General features: G+C 34.2%; 3 protein-coding genes across 4 annotated transcripts; 1 reads left to right on the forward strand and 2 right to left on the reverse strand.

The window, feature by feature from the left end:
- Nucleotides 1-1464: 1464 nt before the first annotated feature.
- LOC130657998 (astacin-like) lies at nucleotides 1465-3915 on the forward strand. Its single transcript, XM_057461019.1, has 4 exons — nucleotides 1465-1638; nucleotides 2346-2469; nucleotides 2900-3021; nucleotides 3771-3915. The coding sequence occupies exons 1-4, from the start codon at nucleotides 1533-1535 to the stop codon at nucleotides 3851-3853; spliced, it is 435 nt and encodes a 144-aa protein (XP_057317002.1). The 5' UTR covers nucleotides 1465-1532; the 3' UTR covers nucleotides 3854-3915.
- Nucleotides 3916-4813: 898 nt separating this feature from the next.
- LOC130657999 (uncharacterized) lies at nucleotides 4814-12987 on the reverse strand. Of its 2 annotated transcripts, none has more exons than XM_057461020.1 (9): nucleotides 12612-12987; nucleotides 11256-12026; nucleotides 10296-10524; nucleotides 9611-9780; nucleotides 8193-8632; nucleotides 7426-7897; nucleotides 6841-7153; nucleotides 6521-6703; nucleotides 4814-6135 (listed from the first exon to the last, which is right to left on the reverse strand). In XM_057461020.1, the coding sequence occupies exons 1-9, from the start codon at nucleotides 12771-12773 to the stop codon at nucleotides 5507-5509; spliced, it is 3369 nt and encodes a 1122-aa protein (XP_057317003.1). In that variant the 5' UTR covers nucleotides 12774-12987; the 3' UTR covers nucleotides 4814-5506. The 2 variants fall into 2 exon arrangements, with proteins under 2 accessions (XP_057317003.1, XP_057317004.1); XM_057461021.1 differs by lacking the exon at nucleotides 4814-6135 and adding an exon at nucleotides 6147-6279.
- Nucleotides 12988-13201: 214 nt separating this feature from the next.
- On the reverse strand, nucleotides 13202-21819 carry LOC130658003 (radial spoke head protein 9 homolog). The gene is made up of 6 exons (XM_057461024.1): nucleotides 21330-21819; nucleotides 16503-16665; nucleotides 15059-15188; nucleotides 14579-14667; nucleotides 14439-14499; nucleotides 13202-13780 (listed from the first exon to the last, which is right to left on the reverse strand). Exons 1-6 carry the CDS (start codon nucleotides 21554-21556, stop codon nucleotides 13620-13622), a joined length of 831 nt encoding a protein of 276 aa, XP_057317007.1. The 5' UTR covers nucleotides 21557-21819; the 3' UTR covers nucleotides 13202-13619.
- Between the last annotated feature and the right edge of the window lie 55 nt (nucleotides 21820-21874).

Here is a 21874-nt window from a genome sequence, read left to right on the forward strand (position 1 = left end):
AGTAAAAAAAAATCATGGTTGACGAGAAAAAAAATTGAATCTGTAATTGGGGTCATTTTGCCGGGAATTCCCTAAACAACATTAACTCGCCTAACCGGAACAGCTCGCTCCATGTGTTCAGGAATTTATTTATATATCACTAGTTAATATCCGTTTTCATTTTTCCGACGACGCCAAAACTGATGGATACTCCTTCCATTGCTCTCAAATAATACCTTTGGTGTAAAATGTACTTTACTTAATAACCTTTATGTATCTTTACCAACTAAGATAATAGATAAACGACCTATAGGAATCCATTAAAATAAGTTTTATCTATACACTATATGTGACAAATTTTGGTCAACAAAGGTGACGAAAAATCTGTGCGTCAAGAACTTTTGTCCAACAACAGATTTGTAGAGTTATCACTTTTAAGAAGAAATAAAATTCTTCGTAAAGAAAACGTACTTGAGCATAATTTTTTTCGCGAATCGCGATCCTCGTAGAATGTCGCGAAATTAAATGAAAATGATAATAAAAAAATATAATAAAATAAAATAACTTATGTGCCAAAAATACGAAGTATTTGGTAAGTAACACTTTTTAAGGGGGGTTAATTTCGCGATCCAGCTAAAATATGGAATTTACGACGACGTAATTATTATATGTTCAAGAAAGAGGTCCTGAACTAGCGCGTAAAGTTTTTATAAAATTCTGTGTAATTTTGAATTCAGAATTGGTTAACAATTATTACGCGAAACCTTGAACAATAAGGATAAAAGGGATAAACTCCAGAATAAATATGAATTGTGAGAATTAACCTCCGCGAGTAGCATATTTCAATTCGAGGGAATAAACTTTCGCGATTAGGCGTTTTCAATTCGAGGGAATAAACTTTCGCGATTAGGCGTTTTCAATTCGAGAGAATAAACATTCGCGATGAGGCGTTTTCAATTCGAGGGAATAAACTTTCGCGATTAGCCTATTTCAATTCGAAGGGAATAAACTTTCGCGATTAGGCGTTTTCAAACTTTTATTTGCCATTGTCATATTAAGGGAGGTGGATTTTTAATTTTTTTTAAATATGAAGATGTATGCTGGTGGTGAAATTTCCCGAGGTTTAGTGGTGCCCCCGCCATAAGCACTTACAATTAGCTTACCATGATTGAAACTGAATCTAAACAGTAAGTTTCATATAAACAAACCGTTTTACTTTTTACCACTGACAAAATATTGACGCTATGATTCATAAGGATGCTATAAAATCTTAAAACATCACTTTTAAAAAAGGGCTTTAACCTAAGTATTGTAAACATGATTTGCACTAATGTAATTATTTAAAACAGCTGATGTCACAAATGCCAGCGAAAACATGCAAAAATATAATCATTTCTTTTCATTCTTCCATAATTAATATTTGCTTACTCTCTTTTTTTTATTGCATTAATATCTTGCCGTAAACAATATATTTACTCCTTACTTTTCAATTTTTTTTATGCTTTAAAAAGCTCTAGTTTTCCAAAGTAAAGGTGTGAAGAACTAAAAAAAAGATGGCCAAATTGTCGTTAATTCTATTGTTTATTGGTTGTGCTTTAGCTGGTCCACGAGGCAGACCCTGGACAGGTGGAAGAGTTCCATACAAAATAGAGCATGTTGGTGGGTATATATAAACAATTTTGTTACAACCAATATGCTTGATGTTTTTATTGATTACTTTAATTCATGAAATCTTCGCGCGTGTTTAAATTTCACGCATCTTTTTTTCGCGCATTTAGTTATTGCACACCCAGATTTAGCGCATTCTCGTCCCAAAGCTTGAGATGAAACCTATGTCTATCTATCTTAAAGAGCTCTGGGGTCGAGAATGTGGTTTAGCGCATAAGAACGCTAAATAAATAAATATTTTTAGTTCTAAAAAACGTTAAATTAATCTTGTCATATTTTAACTAAATCGGAAATATAAGGTAGGTTGTAGGATAGCACTGTGTTGTCCCAGTGTTTGTTTAGGTGTCCACGTGTATTTGAACAGGTTTCCAAGGGAACTAGGTCTATCATATTTCCCAAAGGAATTAATTTTCCCTGTACCTTATTTTCTTATGCTCAGTTGACACCCAGTGACTTTAATATAACTTTACTCGCTCATTGAGCTAGTCTTTAGGTTGATGTTCGCCAATGTTGGTTAATGAATCTAACCACAAAGAGCAACGGCTCAGATGAAGATGTTTTTAATACACTGAATTTTTTCCCCATAAAGTACATGTAAATAGTAAGAACTAAAAAACCACTGATGTAAACCAAGCATAAAGGTAGCGCGGCCGTAATAGGCGGTCTGATCACATAGTGTAAATAATGCTTATATACAGGACCGAGTGGTGAAATCAATATCAAGGCTGCTTTATCAGAAATTGAGCGAAAAACCTGCATTAAATTCGTACCCAAATCAAGTGCCGATGTTTACTTCGTCAGTTTTAAAAGAAGTCCTGTCAGGTAAGTGGAGCGAGTGATTGTTGCGTGTAAGACGAATAAACAAACAAACAAACAAACAAACAGTGTTTTCGTTTTGAAATTTTAATCATGATTTCCAACCTCATTCCCAGGGCTTTTTTTCTAACACCAAGATTCTTTTTTGAGAAATAATACAAGACACATTTTTGAACTTTCAGTTTAATAAACTCCGCATCTCTATACAAAAACGATTAAGGCGCTGCCATCTTATGTTGTGCGTTTGCCCAAGTTTTTTATCGACAAGTTCCGCACCGACCGCTGCAAGCCCTCTGATTGTAAGAAAGCCCTGGGAATCTGACTGATGATTTTAAGTAACCAGTAATCCTACTGATTGAAACTACCTTACTTACATTTTTTTTATATTTGCGACGTTATTTTTTGTGCTTATACTTCTTTTTAATGTTGCTTTCAGTTACATGTGTGCAGCTAAAAGTGTTGGGATGAGCATGCAAAACAACAGAAATGTTGTCGAACTGTCAACAACTTGTTTAAACAATAAAAACACAATTATGTTCGAAACCAGTCATATTTTAGGTAAGCTGTCTAGGACAATCAAAGACAATTTAAGAATTCCAGGAATATTCATGACACTAAGGTAAAATCCAAAAATTTCCAGAATTTTCTGCATTAAACTGTTTGATACGTTTTGTTTCATATATAAGCTGATATGAACAAATTCTAAATGTTAAAAGCTGAAATGTAACGTGAAATTAAAAGCCAGAGGATAACGAGATCAAATTAATCATTAAATTTGAAAGTATTGTGGCAGGGTGAGCAAATTAAGATTCCGGAATTTCCCGGATTTTTTCAAACTGCTGTAATTAGTGAAAAAGGCGCAATCGCATTTCTAAATTTGAAATCGTCAGAATTTTTTCATTAACACGAAGCTGAGCAGATTTATATTTGGTTTTCAGGCTAGCTTGGTTGACTTGCTTGAAATATTAATTAGCTTAAGGATAAGCAGTGTACTTTAATGACTGAGTTAGTTGAGTATACACGTAGGCGCATTACGACCTTAGATATCGTGGCCTAAATATTCCTGAAAATAGCCAAGTCAGCATAATTTTGATAATATGGCTGCAAGATGATTATTTTAGTTAAAGAAAGAGTAATGTTTTTAGCTTGTGTCACAAAGAGCTAACAGAACATGGAGTTGAACTTAGAGTGCATAGTCAACTAACAGTCTGGATTCGTTAGATGTTCCGATACATACAAACCTATTATTTGAAATATTTGAATATGTACAGTCGAAACTCATAGCAAGATTATTGAAATATTTTTAGGCTTGTACCATCCAGCTTCACCATTTGGCACACCACTGACCGACGCTGATTACAGTGACTTGAAGAAATTGTATCATTGTTAATTATTTTGCTGAAAGTGATACGAAATGTATGTAGAGTATGAAAAATACTTTGTAAAAATATACATTAGTTGTTTTATTGTGCCCGTCATGAAATATGCAATAAAAACTATCAAGGTAGATATAATATATTGAAGTTTAAAATAACCATTTTTTTTCTTTTTCTTTTTTGAAATAGGCGGCTCATTACAAATTTTTTTAGCAGACCAAGGAAATATATGCGATTTTACTTTACAGAAAAATAATACATGATGCAACTACCATTGAAAAAATTAGTACCGGAAGATTGTTAGGTCGAAGAAATTTTGTGTCGGGGAAAATCAATCGACGAAATGTTTTTTAACAAACTTAGCGAAAAAATACTTAACAAATACAATAGTTACATATTACTTCGTTGTTTAAATATTAAAATAAATAATTCGTTTAAATCAGTTATAACTTGTTATAACATCTAGAACGATTACTTGTCTCAAAAAATTCGCGGATATTGATGGTTAAACACGTTAAAATTGCTTAACTGCATGAAAATTTGCGGTAATTTTAATTTCGCGTTTTTTCTCGCGTCAAAATTGCATTTGATTCAAAGAAAACTTGATATTTCAACCACCGTTTATGTATATATAAGAATCAGAAAAACGAATTTAAGAAATCTTTTGTAACATTCCTTCAACCACTCACTGTTCACTGTGTTGTACATATCATTTCTTGTTTAAAAACATTTTTACATTGAATTTTTTAATGCTTCTAAATTTCGTGGTTGACGGAACTAAATTATAGCGGCATTTTAATTCCGCGGTTGAGCAAAAAATGTATTTTGTGCGGCATTTTAATTTCGCGGTTTTGAGGACCAGAAAGCGAAATCGCAAAAATTCTATTCCGCGAATTTTAATGCAAGAAAAAATTAGTATCGTTTAATAAATGCGCAAATATTTTTTTATCATATATCCCCCCCCCCCCCCCCCCCCGCCCTACCTGGAAAGATTTGATTATATTTGACGAGATCTTTTTATCACAGGAGGTCACTGATAAAACAGAAGATAGTACCAAGCAATGAAAAAAAGTTTCTTGGCTGGTGCAACTATAATTTAGTAATCGACCAGCAATAAGAAACTTCTTTCACAACCGAATTACATAAAATTGGAATCGAAGAATCTTTACCTTATCCATATTCATGTAGAAAATGCCGTTTATTATGTTGTCTTTATGTTTTAACAACATTATTTTCTGAAATCAAAACATGCGTTGAGCCAAAGACATGTTGCAAAAACAAGAACACTAAAAAGTTTTTAAAGAAACAAACGTGTATAAATGAACATTTTTTTGGCGCGAAAATTAGCACAAACTATTAGAAATCTACAAACTTGTTTTATTATTAAAAACACACTAAGGCACACGTGATTAATGCGCACGGGAAAAGGTAACGTAAAAATTTTTACCAAAATTATTTTTTTTTAAATTTCGCGAATTGATCTTATTCGCAAAATTTAAATTTCACAAAAAAAGCTTGCTTGATGCTTGAAATGTAAAATTTGTTTTTATTCAAAAAATTTAACCTTTTTTTGTTTGAAAAATACAGAAAATTCGCAAAATACGGAATTCTCGTTAAAATTTCTACCATTAAGTTAATAAAGACAAAAACATTTTTCATTTTTCTTGCTAAATCCAGCATTTAAATTTAAAAAAAGCCTGGAGGTCAGGATCATCAATATCCTTATTGTTGACACCTGCATATATTCGACATAATAATTTACTATACTTCAGTTTATCCTCCAGTGTGGTTATGTATCTTTCTAAAGCCGAAAAACCAAGTATTCTTCCCAATGCAATCATGTTTTCCTGCAATCTCGGATCATCATAGGCTTCCACTTTCATTAACAACCTTACGATTTCCCCATATAAATATGCATCATCGTACGACAGTTTATCGGCGAACGGATACTTGGTATAAACATCCACCGCGTTCATTGGTTTAGTTTTAGCTAGAAGTTCTCCTAACTCAATGTACGCATCATGCAAATGTGGTGCCAATTGAATAACTTTATTATATAAATTTTCCACTTCGTCAGACTTCCCTCCAGATAGTACTAGAACTCGGGCAAGACCGATTCTAGCTTGATAAGTAATCGGGTTTAACTTTAATGGGGTGCTAACACTGGACTGTTTTTCTGGTGAAGGAGAACCAGTCTTTAAGTTGTTTGTTTCATTGAAAGTTGTAGTTTTGGAAAGCGATTTTGTTTTCTCTGTACTGCAGGTTTTGTTGACACAATTTTGAGATGTTCTTCCAGCTAAAAGCCCAAAAGTACCTTTTATTTGTCTTGAAAATGTATAAAACGACCTCAGAGTGAAATGAAAATGAACATTCAACCAAGCCAGCAAAAAAGAGGTTCGATGTTTTTGAGACTGGGATCACCCTGAGTCCATAATGGCGACTATTCAGATAGACAAAAAATAAGATTTTACAAATATGAAAACATTATAGATCAAAACGTAGCATTTTTAATGTTGTTCAGCTTTTACTAAAGGCCCAAGGACTCAAAATAAACAATAAAGAAGTCATTTTGACAATGCGTTTAAATGGTGTGCGAATTGATGAAAAAAATACGAAATCTTCAAAATTATTTCAAACCATGAAAATAACAAATAATTATATTAATGAAAATAAGAACCTACCTCGTTGTGGAGAATGAGTCACCATCGACTTACCAGTCGATGAGTTTTTCACAGGAGATAGAGGAGTGCTTTTCTTACCAGCTGCTGCAGTAGTTGATGGTTGCGTCCTAGCAGTAGTAGTTGTCTTAGGCCTAGGTTTACTTCGAGTGGCAACAACTTTCTTTGCGGTAGAAGCAGGAGCAGCTAGTATCAAAGTATGAAATAAAATATCATAGAAAAGCAGGTAAAAAGTGCATAATATCTGTTCAGGTAATTTCGATGAGGCTTTTGACAGACAGAAGCTAAACAGTGTGAATTGCTCACAATAATAATAATAATACCTTTCCCTCTCCCCTTCGGTGGTTCGTCCTTCTTTACGCCACTTGCAATTGCTGTTTTTTCTACCACGGACGACTGAAAAGAAGTGCACTGCTTTTTATATGATCTCCAAAAATCTGTTTGTTTCAGAAACTCTGACGGTTCCTCTCGATTCATATCTTTTCCTTCTTCATCGATACTTGCTCTGAAGTATTTTTCGACATCTTCCACTGATGCTGATGATGGTGATTTTTCCAAAATAGCCAAAAGAACATCACCAAGATGATGTAATGCTCTGCTGGAGTTGGGTAATAATATGACGGCTGCTTCACAAATCTAAATTTAAAAGAAGTCTCTCTGTTGCAAAGTTTTGATGAACGATAAAATGTCAACTGTGTGATTACCTGGTAAAAGACTTAGTTGCGAAAGTTTATTCCTTTAAAAGGTATTAAAACATTGGCGGAAGTTGATTCTCGCGAATATTTCTTTACTTTCTAACTGTGGGATAAAAATTCCTTTAATCACTTTCATCATCATTGTTTAAGGTTTAGTGTAATTTATCGTTAGCCAAATGTAAATGGTTTTACAACTTAAAACACTAAATTTACCTTTCTCTGTATTTGCAAAACAACAGCGTCCGCATGACCACAAAACGTCATGGTAATGTTTGACACTCGTTCCCAGTACTCTTTCATCTTCATCTTGTCGGCGTCTTTTTGATTAATCAGATATTTTCCGTAATCATACTGACTTTCAAGCGCTGTAGACTGTAAAAACTTAAAAAGTTTACCTCTGTTAACCAATCGATTCATTGTATGGAAACACAGTGTCGATACGAGAAGTAATAACTTGTCTTTTTTGAGTAAGCAAGCGTCGGCGGATTGCACTTTAGATAGCTCATGTACGCCTTGCAACGGCAGAGAACTGTATGCAGAACAAAAGTCTTCAGCAAACATTTTGCGTTTCTGGTTGTCATGCCACTGAAAATGATGTACATAGTAGGCTACACCTTGTTGTAGGTAAGGCATAACATAATCTGTAGATGTACCACTTTTTAATATTGCACAACCAAGATAAAATCTAAACGAATACAATTTTTTATTTATAACCTCGCAGAATAAAAATATTAAAAAGTACACACACAAAAAAAACCCTAAAAAAAATTCTTCTAAGAGCATAAAATTGATGCTGGGAAAGGGAGCGGCGTTAACCCTATCACCTTATCACCCTGGAACTCTCTGTAGTCGACTTTTTATGTTGCAAACATAAGCTTCAAATCCTGGCGAATCCCAGATTCTTCCTGACTTTCCCAAATTTTTAAAATTCAAACACCTTCCACGATAGCGTAACAGATAAAATACAGAACAACCCTTACTTAGCTTCAGCGCATGCTGGTTTCAACGCGACAGCATACTTCAACCTTTCCACAGCATTATCATATTTTCTTAATCGGAGAAGACACCTTCCAGCGTGCATCTGATACAAAGCATGATCCGGTTGAACGTAGGTAGCGTCTAAATACTTTGTCAAAGCTTTATCAAGGAAAGTCTCCATACTACCAGGTATGGTGGACGTCTTTTTGTTTTCATGTTGTTGCTTCTGTTTAAAAGCGTAGAGTTTTTGCAAGTAGTCTGCTTTTTCAGACTGACCACGCTCCAGTAAGAAGTGATATTCCTCATCCAACGCTTTTAACTGGTCTGTTATCGAGGCGTCCTTACCGAAACCTTTGAGATCTGCTAAGGCTTTGATGTCGTCCTCCATTGACTCTGCAGTTTGAAACTCTCCACTGTCATCTGTGTGAATTTCTCTTGAATCCTGCGGAACAACAAAGGTAATTTAGCATATCCGTTGAAGATTGTTTGAACTAGGACTTATTAATTGTTACTGATTTTTTTAAAGACAGTTCTATAAGAATCTAAGCTAAGGACATAGCGGTAAAATAATTTATAAGAATCATTTCGAGGCTTGAATTGGTCCTAAAATTGAGCATATGATTCAACTTCAAATACCCAGGGCAGTAACCATGGAAACATAAAGCATGAGGGAAAAGATTCAGTTTAACAGATAAAAGTAGGTTTTACAGCGCTTTTAATATGTTTAATACCCTATTTAAGTTAGTGCATTTCTTAATTTTCCTTATTTTCCGTATCAAGTGTTTATCAAAAAATGTGATTGCAGAGAAAAAAGTAGCGAATATTTAAAACAGAATATTTGTAAGGTTATTTCATCTCTCTTTTTAAAGCCGCAACACACGTAGTCAACAGAGTTGGAGACTTAAGGCTAAAATACACGGTAAGTTTAAACAGACCATTTAGTTGTAAGAAAAAAACTTATTGCAGGTACTACACCTGTCGACACGTTAAGTTAAAATGTATAAGTTTTTCTAAAAAAAATTTTCTTACAATAAATACCAAATAAAAAGCACGTTTATCTTTTATTGCGGTTATTGCTATAGCAGCAGAAGGGGTAATCGTAGAAGAAAAAAAGCGGACTACTGGTTAGAAACCGAAAATATATGCTCAAATCTATAGTTTAACAATAGCTCATTAATTATTCTGTTAATTTCAATAGAAAAAACTTAGCAAAAGTTGAACATGTTCAACTTTTAAAAAAACTTATAAAACTGTACATCTTTGCTGTTTACACGCTAAGATTTTTTTCTTACATTTAAAACGGTCCGTTTAAACTTACCGTGTATTTTAGCCTTTAGGTTTTCATGTATCTAACACTGCAAATTAAAATAATCTAACAAGAATTTAAAAAATATTTAAAACATGGATCACAACCCACAACCTTATCTTTAATTCCAAATATATCTTGTAAGTGATACAATTCTTCCAACACCACAGCCAAGCGAAAATGCGCAAAATGATCTTTACTATTGACAAGGATACCATGCGCGTATAACTGGCAAGCTTTGTTTAACTGTGACATGATTTCTGATTGATTGTATTCGTTCACACCTATCAAAAATCAAATTGAAAATTTTTATATTTTGCTCTTACAAATATTATTTTGAAAAAAAAAGTCAACTTTCAAGCAGTGCAAAATACTAATTCTCTACTCGCAAGTGGAATATTAGAAACACTGCAATAATTACAACACACAGATTTAGGGGCTGTTCACATGGAGGCGGGCTGGCTCGGTTATTTTCATCTCGTGTTCACATGAAGTTTTTTATATCTCGGCCAGCCGGGATGGAAAAGTTGTTTACATTTCACAAAAGATTCATAAACAATGAAGACAAAAGAATATATTTCGAACTTTAAATAATTGATGAGAATTTTTTTAAATCTATTGTTAATTTCATCTCGCCTAGGCAGGCTGGCTCGCATGTCATATGAACACATTTTTATTTTTTCATGTGTTTCTTAATAGCAGCGAGATCCCCCTCAGCCAAGCCAGCCCGGTCAACCGAGCCAGCCCGCCTCCATATGAACAGCCCCTTAAACGGTAATTACATTCATAACGTTTTGACCTTTTTCAACAAGTTTCAAATAGTCTACTTCACATTGCATTCCAATCTTCAATGGTTCATCAATTTGTTGGGCTACAACCTCTTGTTGATATTTGCATTCCCATTTATGTTTTGCAACGTTGCCACTAAAATTGTAGGAATGTTTTGACGTGCACATATGTTGTTGATGGAACTCTTTATCAAACTGTGGTACTGCTCGGCTGCACGAACTGCATGTGTCTGTCTCGTGCTAAAACGACAAGATCAATCATAGATGCTCAACCATAGCTATCACTGACAACTTTCTATTTCTATTCGTTATGAGAATCACTGGGTAAACTAAACAAACAGTAATGGTATTTGATAAAGAAGTTAGCAATCCTTTATGTAAATAGAGAATAGCACAGTTCATCCGTTAATGCGAAAAACTAAAAACGCGAAATGAGGAAATTTGACGTAGTATAAGGTACTGTTTATTGAAAAATAATTTTGCTTTGCCAAAGTACTTAAAGTTTTAAAACCTTTTTCAAACCAAAAATATAGAGATAGATATTTTTTTGGCTCATCCCACACGACCAAGAGACGCAACATTATTTAAAGTTTCTTTTTTATTTTTGACGGTTTTTTCTTTCACGGCTTGTTATTCGAATTTTTGCCATATATAAGGTTATTAGGTACGGCCAAAAACACGAAAACGCAACGAGGTACTACCAAACAAAGAATTTTTATAGATGGAACGTTTTTTAACTAGTGTGATTTCAAAGTTTGAAAGGTCCGACGAATATTTTGACAAAGGTTGGGCCGATAAAGTAAACTACTGTGTTCAAAGAAGGTTGCAGTAGCTAAATAATAATAATTAATAATAATAATAATTAGCACAACAAAAACCATATTATTAGCTAATATCCCCTTCCATTTTCGCATAAAAAACAGCTTTATGAAATTTAAAAAAAAAATATTAGAACAGAAAGAAAAGAATACCATTGCATTCTCCCTTCTTGCGTTTCCAAAAATCACTGCATCAACTTTTTCCACAAACAAGAAACTTGAATCGCAACGAAACTTCACATGTTCACCAACTTCGCAGAACGTCAATGATTCGCCACATTCAAAAGGACAACGAACCACTTCATTAGAAAGTTTTTTCTCAACATCCTCTTGGAACACAATAAAGTCCTCCCCTAAAAGTTCACCAGTTAACGGATGAATCTTATTGCTTCGTGTTACGGTTTTTAAGCAATGCTCACAAAACAAAGCACCGCTTTTATCGTTCAAAACAGACACCGGACAGTAAAGAGTGCACGCACAAATGCTACAAACATAATTCAGGATATTTACTGGAAACATGAACTTTCCTCTACGAACATTTACGCAATAAGACACTGTAGAGGTCTCATCAGGCGATGTAACTTTTACTTGAATTTTAGTTAAACCAATATTGAGTTTAACGCTATAGTTATCGTCGGCATCAGCAACTGCAATCTTGGTGTTCTTATCTGGTGATGAAGTTTGGACAACCACAAACATACAATAAAACGGCACAAGGCATTCATATTCATACAGATTTGTGATAAACTCAGGAGATATCTGGTAATCTTTGATTTTGATAGAAGAAAGAACAGTACTACTAGATGATAACGGAACAAGTTTTATGGTATACTGTTTTGTTGTGCCATCTTCTGCAGTGACCTCTATAATCAAACTGGTGTTGGTCCCTTCAGTTACTGTGACTGATCTTTCAGTACCAGAGCCCTAAAATCATTTTGAATAGACATTTAGGGAATTTATACATACTAGTCGTTAGCCCGTGGAAAATCCACGGGTTCGCCTGTCGCAGCTAAGCTACCATTTTGCGTGACAGACGGACAGACAGACAGACAGACAGACAGACAGACAGACAGACAGACAGACAGACAGACAGACAGACAGACAGACAGACAGACAGACAGACAGACAGACAGACAGACAGACGTGTACGGGCATTATAATATAGATATGGCACGTACATCAACTATTAGTAAAAAAATTGTTTATACCAATGATATCACATGAACATGTCATTTCGTTGGTATAAAAACAAACGTTAAGATATTTGGATATTTCACTTGAGCTTTGCCTAGGCAGAACTAGCATTGAATTTTCCTAAAAGAAGCCACAATTATATCAAAAAGTTAAAATACAAAAAACCCAGCAAATATTAAATTCCGTTGGCTGTACCGACATTTTCTTTCTTTTTCACGAGAAAAAAATGAATTTCTAAGTTTTTTTTGCCTCTGGTGATGATTTCAGATGAAAAAACAAAACACATCATATACTCATATATCATATAATACATACCAAAATAGTCCACGACGCACTAGGGTCTCTTGTTAAAGGATCGACTTTGATTATTTTAACACCACTATTAAGCACCACTTCGTATTCAGTAATGTTTCGATTAAATTTTGGGTTCAATTTTCCAGGTTTAACATTCAGCTTCTCAAGATCAGCATCATCCATTTCTACATGATTACGTATATAATTGACTATTCAAACATTAAAGCTGATAGGCTTTAACAATTTTGCCTGTTGATTATCGCGCATACACGCAAAACGTTCAAAAAATGCAGATTCAGTTATAATGAGTACAAAAAGTATGCTCAAAACTTGACTAAAGATTGAAGGTGATTTTCTTTAGGTTGAATTTCTACGCAAGAACAAACCGGATTGAAACGGAACTAGACGAACTTCAAATTCTTATAAAGAAAATTCCGTTCCTGTCCGCTAGAAAAGTTGAAATAATTTCAACTTTCAGTTCGGGTCGTAACGAGCTTTGTAATCTCGAATTTTTGAGCAGAGATAATTCTTTCGCAAGATTTTTTTACCTTTAAATTAATCAAAATTATTTAAAAGCAAAAACTGCTGGTACATGAAGAAAATCAACGACATCAAAAATATTTTCACATTCGAAAATAAAATAGAACAATTTTGCAAGTGTACAGTAACAGTATGTTATAATATAACACTTTTTAATATGTAACAGAATTTTCTTAATCTTGTTCATAAACATAGTCAAAAATTACAGATCACTTGTCTGGCATTAAAAATATTCCACTTACACAATCTCAACATAGTGAACATAAACCATTCACAAAAATAAACATATAGCTACTTGGTCTCGTTGCAAGTTATGTTTACAGCAAGTACGAAATAACAAACTCAAACTGCATCAAAAAACTGGTAAAAGCCCACAGGGATCACCAAAAAGCATTCCGTTCTATTTCGTAAGGGGAATATATTAATATAATATTATTAATATATTAATCTCTATATAGTATGTACATCAACCATTAAAAATCGTAGCTATTACAACATGAAGGGCAAGTCCAGATTTTTTTCACCAGTCCCAACATACACGTATCCAAAATTACTTGTGTTTGGTACATGATAGAAAGTATAGCCTAACCAATGAAGACTTCTCAACACAACAACACCACCACCTCTTTCTGATTGCACACTCCAAGAACCTAAAAATAAAAGGTTATATTATAGGTGCGATCAAAACGCTATACAGAAGCATTAGTGGCTAAGTGGTTAAGCATTGTGTTTTTGGAGCCATGGATTCCTGGTTCAAAACCCGCTCAAGACAGTTTAAAATTTACATCTCCTGGAAGTGCTGCTACTAGGTTAATTCGCCTGATAATGCTTTTCAGAAATGATGGCTGATTGGAGAGACACACTTGTTTAAATTGGGAAAAAAGTAGCCCTCCTCTTGGTGATGGCAGCCATTACAGTAGGAGTTCAAGGCAATGTGACTACGACTTTAATAGGGGTGAATGATTTAAGGACAGGAAAAGGAGTTATACCCCAACTTGCCATTCCCCAACCAATCATTTTGCAAGTTATTCTGCAAAAACATGGTCCAATTAGTTATTTGAATCAACTAATTAGCGAAAAGCTCGTTCATCTAATGTAATCAATTGTAGGAAAAAAAAACTACTTTACAAAAACTAAATATTATAATTCAAGTAGCAACAGTTAAAAAGTAAAGGTGAAATTGTAAAATTTTAAAATGTTTTAATCAACATAAAAGACATCGCATAAATAAACGGCTATAGATTTTTAATCTTAAATACAGAAGAAAAATAAGTTGATTAGCAAAATAGGTATAGTATTGCTACATACCTCCCTGTGGTATATCAGTTTCGATTGGATCAAGAAAGTCAGTAGCTTTGTCTAAATCAGCCTTAATCAAAGATTAAAGTTTAAAGTCAAATACAAATATATTTTATACAACATATAAACTTGTGACAGACTGTACATACCTTTTCCAAAAGAGATTTTTCATGCAGTAATACTGGTTCCCTGAAGTGATAATAGGAAGATAGACGCGTAGCTTCAGCTGGAGACAATCCTGACAAGAAAATAACATGACATAAGGATAAGGTCGGTTTCATGTTGAATGTCTATATGTGTGTTAGGGCCAGCCCTTAAGAAGAATTTCGTTTTTCTCTTTTTTTATTTTGAGCGTTTCCTTAGGTCTTCCTTTTTAAATATTGTGTAGAGGAACTAAAATTAAAAATAGGCTGTTTAGGACGAAAGGTGATTGATTTCTGAGAGAAAAAAAATGAAATAACTATACAAAATAAGAGAATATTGGGAACCTACTTGTGATGTGTATAGATTAGAGATTTTTAAGTATCATACATAGAAGTAAAAAATTTATGGATGCTAAGCATTAGTTTGAGAAGTTATTAAGGATTTACGTTACTACTAATGTTCAGAATTTTCGAATCGCTACATACCTTCAAATGTGCGGTTGGTGTGTACTTCACCTACTGCTGTTCTGACATATGCACCTCGTGGAACAATAGCAACATCTTGAAATATGTTTTGGATTGTTACTGCAAGCCTGTCTTCTTCCTTTACCATAATCTAAAAAATGAAAAAATGATGTACAATGGCAAGTAGATCACTTAGTTTTGTGTTGTGAAAATGTTTTGCAAAAACATATTGGAAGCATGAACAGACCTTCAGGATATTTTTCTCAATTTAAGCATGTGACTGTTTTTCTGATAAGAAAATGAATAGTAGTTAAGATACATAAAGTAGATTTTATTCTAGTGAGGATGTGTAGCTCAGAAAGACGGGGAGTATTATTATTATTATGTTAAAGTACGATTATTAAAATTTTTGCAACATAAACCTAGCAAAAGAAGCAATTCTCAAAATTGAAGAAAGTCAAAAAATAAGCAACTTCATGCACTTAATCAAAAAAAATTATTGCGATTAAAAATGTTTTGTAAAACGTGATACAAAGTTCTAAAATTAAAATTAATAATAATTTAACTTGAGTAGAGAATCATCTATATTATGATACCTGTATGCGTCCGTCCGTCCGTCCGTCCGTCCGTCCGTCTGTCTGTCTGTGTGTCTGTCACGCAAAATGGTAGCTTAGCTGCGCAATAGCGAGAAGCATGCAATGCGGTATAAAAAGGACGGGCGAACCCGTGGATTTTCCACGGGCTAACGACTAGTGAAATAATAAAAATAGTAAAACATACTTTAGTTTACACATTTTCTGGTTTAGAACAAGTAGAGTAAAAACCACCTCATAAGTTTAGTTAACATTCTGTTACATGAAAATTCACTTTCTGCAGGTTTTGACATGTTAGACAGCAGTTGTCCAGATTTTTGTTAGGGTTAGGGTTTATTTTTTAAATATTGTGGGTTGTTTGTAACAAAACTATAAAGAAATTGTGAATATTATGGAAGTAACAACAACATTACCAACAAACAATTTTTTTCCTGAGTACACAATGTCAGAAAAAATATTGTTTTGTATTGTTCAATGAATACGTTCTCTAATATATATAAAAGCCTGGCAAAATTAATTTTCCATCACCTGAGAATTTCAGAAAATCTTGAAAAGGACATAAGTATTTAAATTAAAACATTTTTAATTTTAATGTTGACAACAATTATAATTTCATTTTATCAAAAATAATGGGTATTATTGAAAAAAAAATAATGTTGTTGCCCAATTTATAAAGAAAAAAAAAACCAACTTGATTATTTATAAACATTTATGAAATTAAATTTCTACCTTTAATTTTTTTGCCATCTGCCAAAAAAAACAACAAAAAAACTGTCAATACCCCCACTACAAAACACTTTATCATAACAATTAATTAATCTAATTAATCAACAATTAATCATACTAAGTATAAAAATATAAGTAAAACTTACAGCAGCACTTTCTTCGTCTTTTCCTTCATCATCATCAGGGTTTTTTTCGGGATGTTCATATTCGTGAGATGGATCTCCAATAAAACGACCTTTGATTAACATACATTTGCGGCGAGTTTCCTCATTTGGTGAAGACATTAACCCCCATTTTACACAATCAAGACTGAAAAAAATGTTAAACTTTAATGATCTCAACAAAACTGTTACTCTTAATCAAAATAAGCTGTTCAGTCACATGACAAAAAAACGTAGATTCTTTTTGCTGAGACGAGGCACAATCTAGAGAGGATTTTTTCTGAATTGGTGATTTAGATGCTCAAATCAATTTGATTTCTGAAAAGTGGGGCAGAAGTCATTCTGCATTGTGCAAGAGAAATTAGTGTAACTGCACAACGTTGTAAACAGTAAATACGATCAATAAAGTGATGACAATGTTGGCCCCAAATTTCATTCATCATCATTCTCGGCTTAACGTCCGTTTTCCATGCTCGCATGGGTTGGACAGGGTATATTAATGACCCTCTTCCAATCTGATCTAGGCTGTGTTAGATCTAAACTCAACTTCCTCTGTATCAAGTCTGTCCTTATAACCTCCTGCCAAGTCTTTCTCGGTCTGCCTCCGGGCTTTGCCCCAGGAACTATCAAGTCTCTACACTTTCTTACCCAATTATCCTCCTCCATTCTTTCCAAGTCCCCCAGCCAATTCAACCTTCTTATCTGGATAACATCTTTAATTCTACGGATACTTAGCATGCTTCTTAGCTCATCTGAACTCTTTCTGTCACTCAGACTGGCGTTACACATCCACCTAACTATTATCATATCATTCCTTTCCAAACGGTCAAGATCTTCCTGCTTCACTGCCCATGTCTCACTACCGTACAACATAACACTTCTTACACAGGTCTCATACAACCTACATTTTACCTCAATTGACAAGACTCTGCTAGTCAACAAAGAAAGTAACTCTCTGAGCTTTTTCCAAGCAGAACCTATCCTGCAAGTAACACTTCTTTCAACACCCCCTTCACTGCCCAACATATCACCTAAGTAACAGAAGTTTTCAACTATCTCTAACGAGCCACTGCTGTACATCATTAAAACTGGAAATACTTCATTCTCTATAATCTCAACTTTGCAACGCATGCATACAAACTGAATGTCAGCTGTTAACCTTCCACCAATACTACTGCATTTCTTATGTACCCAATGCTTGCAAGTCTGACAACAATTGAGTTACTACCAACTCCTTTCCTGCAAAATCCACAAAGCAACTTTTCAACTACAAGGTCACACTTAGCTGCAATGCTACTAATCATGACCTTAGTCTTTGCTGTGTTCACCCTTAGCCCTTTCTCTTCTAGTCCTTTCTTCCACTTCTCAAACTTTTCAACTAATTCTTCTATCGACTTTGCTATGAGAACCAAATCATCTGCATACAATAACTCCCATGGACAACCTGTTCTGAACTCCATCGACAGAACTTCTAAGACTAAATCAAACAACAAAGGACTAAGTATAGAACCCTGATGTACACCAACATTTACTCTAAATTCATCACTAAGTGAATCTTTAATCCTGACACGAATTCTAGCATTGCTGTACATAGACTGTACCATCGTAACTAGCCACTCATCCACACCTAATTTCCTCATAGCCCACCAAATGACTTTACATGGCACTCTTTCTCTAAATCTACAAAGGCAAAATAGAGATTCTTTCTCTTTCCCAAATACTTTTCCTGAAGCTGTTTGAGTAAAATATGGCATTTGTAGTGCCACGCCCTGGAACAAAACAAAATTGCATCTTATCTATATCAATTTTTTCTCTAAGTAACTTATCAAGGACTCTTTCAATAACTTTCATTACTTGATCAACCAACTTCAAACCTCTATAGTTACCTCTTTCTAATGCATCACCCTTGCCCTTGAAACAATTCACTATTACACTTGACTGCCACTCACTTGGAATAGCACCATCCTTTATAATCTGATTAGCAAAACTTGTAATAAGCTTAACTCCAATATATCCAGATGCTTTTACCATCTCTGCAACATTACCTGATACTCCTGCAGTCTTGCCAATCTTCAATTTCCTAATAGCCTTTACTACCCATTCTGTCTTGATCTGCATAGCTAGCCCTTCTACAACATCATCATCAGACAAATTATCCTCATCCCAATCAAACTCAGTGTTAAGCAACCTCTGATAATAATTCTTCCAAGCTACCCTTTTCTCCTCCTCTGTGCTAGCCAAAACACCTGCATCATTACATACATACTTCTCACCTACAACATCTTGATTAGTCTTCTTCATCTGCTTTGCTATCTTACTCATTACGCAGGTCTTCCCTTCTTAACACATCTGCAAATCTGTTTCTCTCTGATTCTGATTTTGCCTTATATACTGCTGTATGAGCACGACGCTTAGCTTCTAAGTAAATATTTTTACTACCACCTTCCACTCTTTCCAAAGTTTCCTCTTTTCCTTTATTCACTGGTCAACCTCATTATTCCACCACCAGGTTCGTCTATGTCTAGCTGGTCCTTTCGTCCACCCACAGGTATCATCAGAAGCTTCTAGAAGACAATTAGTCACACTCACTCTTCCCCCGACATAACTTTCACCTCCTTCACCACTTTCTTGTCTGACTTTTTAACCAGGAAGTAATCTATCTGTGTCTTACAACCACCTGACTCATATGTTATCAGCCTACTCTGTCTCTTACTGAATGATGTGTTGCAAACCACCATGTCTCCAAACTTTGATGTGACTGCTATTAACTCATCATAAAACTTATCTTTATCTTCCTCACTATATAAACTGTACCATCGTAACTAACCACTCATCCACACCTAATTTTCTCATTTTCTCATTGCAGTAACGAAGATAGCTACCAAGGATGGTATGGTACACAGTTTTCAGAACACTTTGTGGAACAAGGTGTCTGAGTTTAGTTATAGCTCCATTAGCCCTCTTGAGTTTAACCACAATCGCATTGATCTGAGATTTCCAGTTGAGATCAGAATCTAAGAGGATACCAAGGTACTTAATGCAATTACTGGGGAAGAGTTTCTTGCCGTTGATGAATAATTTGAAGTTATAGTTTGTTGGTTTAAGCTTGTGCTTAAACAGGATATATTCAGCTTTACTTGTATTCAGAGAGATTTGGTTGGCGTTGAGCCATTGGAAAAGAAATTTCAGATCCATGTTGATTCTTTTAGAAAGAGATTTTAAAGACTTATTAAAACACATTAGCTTGGTATCATCAGCAAGGTGATGAACCATGGAAAATTTTATGGCACAATTTAAATCATTTATATAAATAAGAAACAGAAAAGGGCCTAAAACAGATCCTTGTGGTACACCATGCCTAAGTTTATACTCAGATTCAGTTCCATTAATTGATACAAATTGTTGTCTGTTAGATAAATAAGAACAAAAGAGATTAAAAGGAATTCCTCTGATACCATAATGAAAAAGTTTTTTCAGGAGAATTTCATGATCAACAGTGTCAAAGGGCTTATCCAAATTGCTGAAAGTACAAAATTCGGTGCTGTGATAAAAACAGATTTATAGATCAGTTTTTCAAAGATTTTGTCAATATCAGATAGCAGATAGATTGGTTTATAATTTGTACAATCAAGTTTGGACCCTTTTTAAAAACAGGAATAACTTTGGCAATTTTTAAGTGGGATAGAAATACCCATAAAGAGAAAGAGAGAGATTGATCAAGAGTGATAAAGGTTTGGCAAATTCAGATATCAGAGGAGATAGCACTGAACTAGGAATACTGATGCTTTTTTGCTGTTTAATGATGAAATGCAGGAGGTTAATTCATCAGTGTCCTTTGGAAAAAGAAAAATAGATGCAGGATTTCCGTTATGAAGGAACTGGGAAAAGTGTTTTGAAGAAAAAGGAATCTTGGATCGAATAGTATCAGCAATAGAAGAAAAATAATCATTAAAAGCATTGGATATTACAGAAGGATCAGTCACATTAGCATTGTCAAGGTTTAAACAGTTAGGAAAGGATGGCTTGGATTGTTTGGTAGATATATTAGAATTGATGCCTTTCCATACCTTATGAATATTTACAATGTTATTGTTGAAATAGGAAACATAAAACATTTTCTTACTCCGCCTACACAAGGATACGATTAAGTTAAGATACTGCATATATTGATCATTGAGAGCAGATTTAATCAAAGGATCTTTAGCCTTTATAAGGGATTTATAAAGGCGATCACGTTGCTGAATAGATTAAATGATGCCTTTAGTGATCCAAGGATTGAAATCACGTTTTTTTTTGACGCCTTGTCAATAACCTTATGGGCACATGCTGATCCAGAAGACCATCCACCATGTTGATGAATTTATCAAAAAAGAGATTTACATTATCAGATTCAATTTCAAGGGTCTGTTCCTAATTAGTATCAATAATTTCGAGGATAAAATTTTCATGATCAAAATTTTTCCAATCTCTGACCATGGCATTATTCTCAGGTGGGCAGATTACAGCTTTCTTTTGGAAGATTAAAAACTGAGGCAAGTGGTCAGAGATTGATTTTTGCCAAACCTCTATAAACTTTATTATCTCCTTTAACTTCTTAAGCGCCTTTTTTTCAACTATCATCCGCATGGTGTGTTACAAGTAATTGCATTTCAGGAATAATCTGGGTGAGCTCGGGAAAGTGGGGGCCGTTTTGGAAGACAGCCACCAATTTGAAAAAACGCCCGAACTCGCCCTTTATATATGCGTACATTTCCCACTTATTGACACCCTCTTGCTAGTATAAAAGGAAACGTCATAAATTAAATTTAATACCTATATAGTGTCTTTCTATCCTTAAGTTCATCTTTCCCAACACCTTGAACAAGAAAATAATCGTTTCGAGTACCAAGTACTTTGCCAACAAATTGAACCTTCTGAAACTTTTGTTGACTTTTCAATATGACAAGTGAAGAGTAAAGAGCAGCTTTTTGTTCTACACTGAGCACCACTCCACTACTGGCAACATAATCTATATTCAATGATAAATTATCCGAATCCATTTTCTTTTTATAAAACTATTGAGAAATATAGCTATAGTTAAATGACCATCAAAAACAAGACAAAACAATAACAAAACTTTTGCAAATTAAAACATGGAAAATACGATAAAATTTACTAGCTATTTATTTTTTGTCTCCAATCCATTTATTTGACTATGCTGAATTTGGCTTTTAACTGCACAAAAATATAAAGGTAGCTATATACATCTATATATACACAGCTATTTACAACATTTTTAGCTCTTCTTTCACGCTGCTAGCTCGTCAGCCATATTGTTTTGTTTTTAGTTACCAAGTTGATAAATCAATAAATTTCAC

The sequence above is a fragment of the Hydractinia symbiolongicarpus genome, chromosome 9, assembly GCF_029227915.1.
Source record: "Hydractinia symbiolongicarpus strain clone_291-10 chromosome 9, HSymV2.1, whole genome shotgun sequence".
Classification (NCBI taxonomy): Eukaryota; Metazoa; Cnidaria; class Hydrozoa; order Anthoathecata; family Hydractiniidae; genus Hydractinia; species Hydractinia symbiolongicarpus.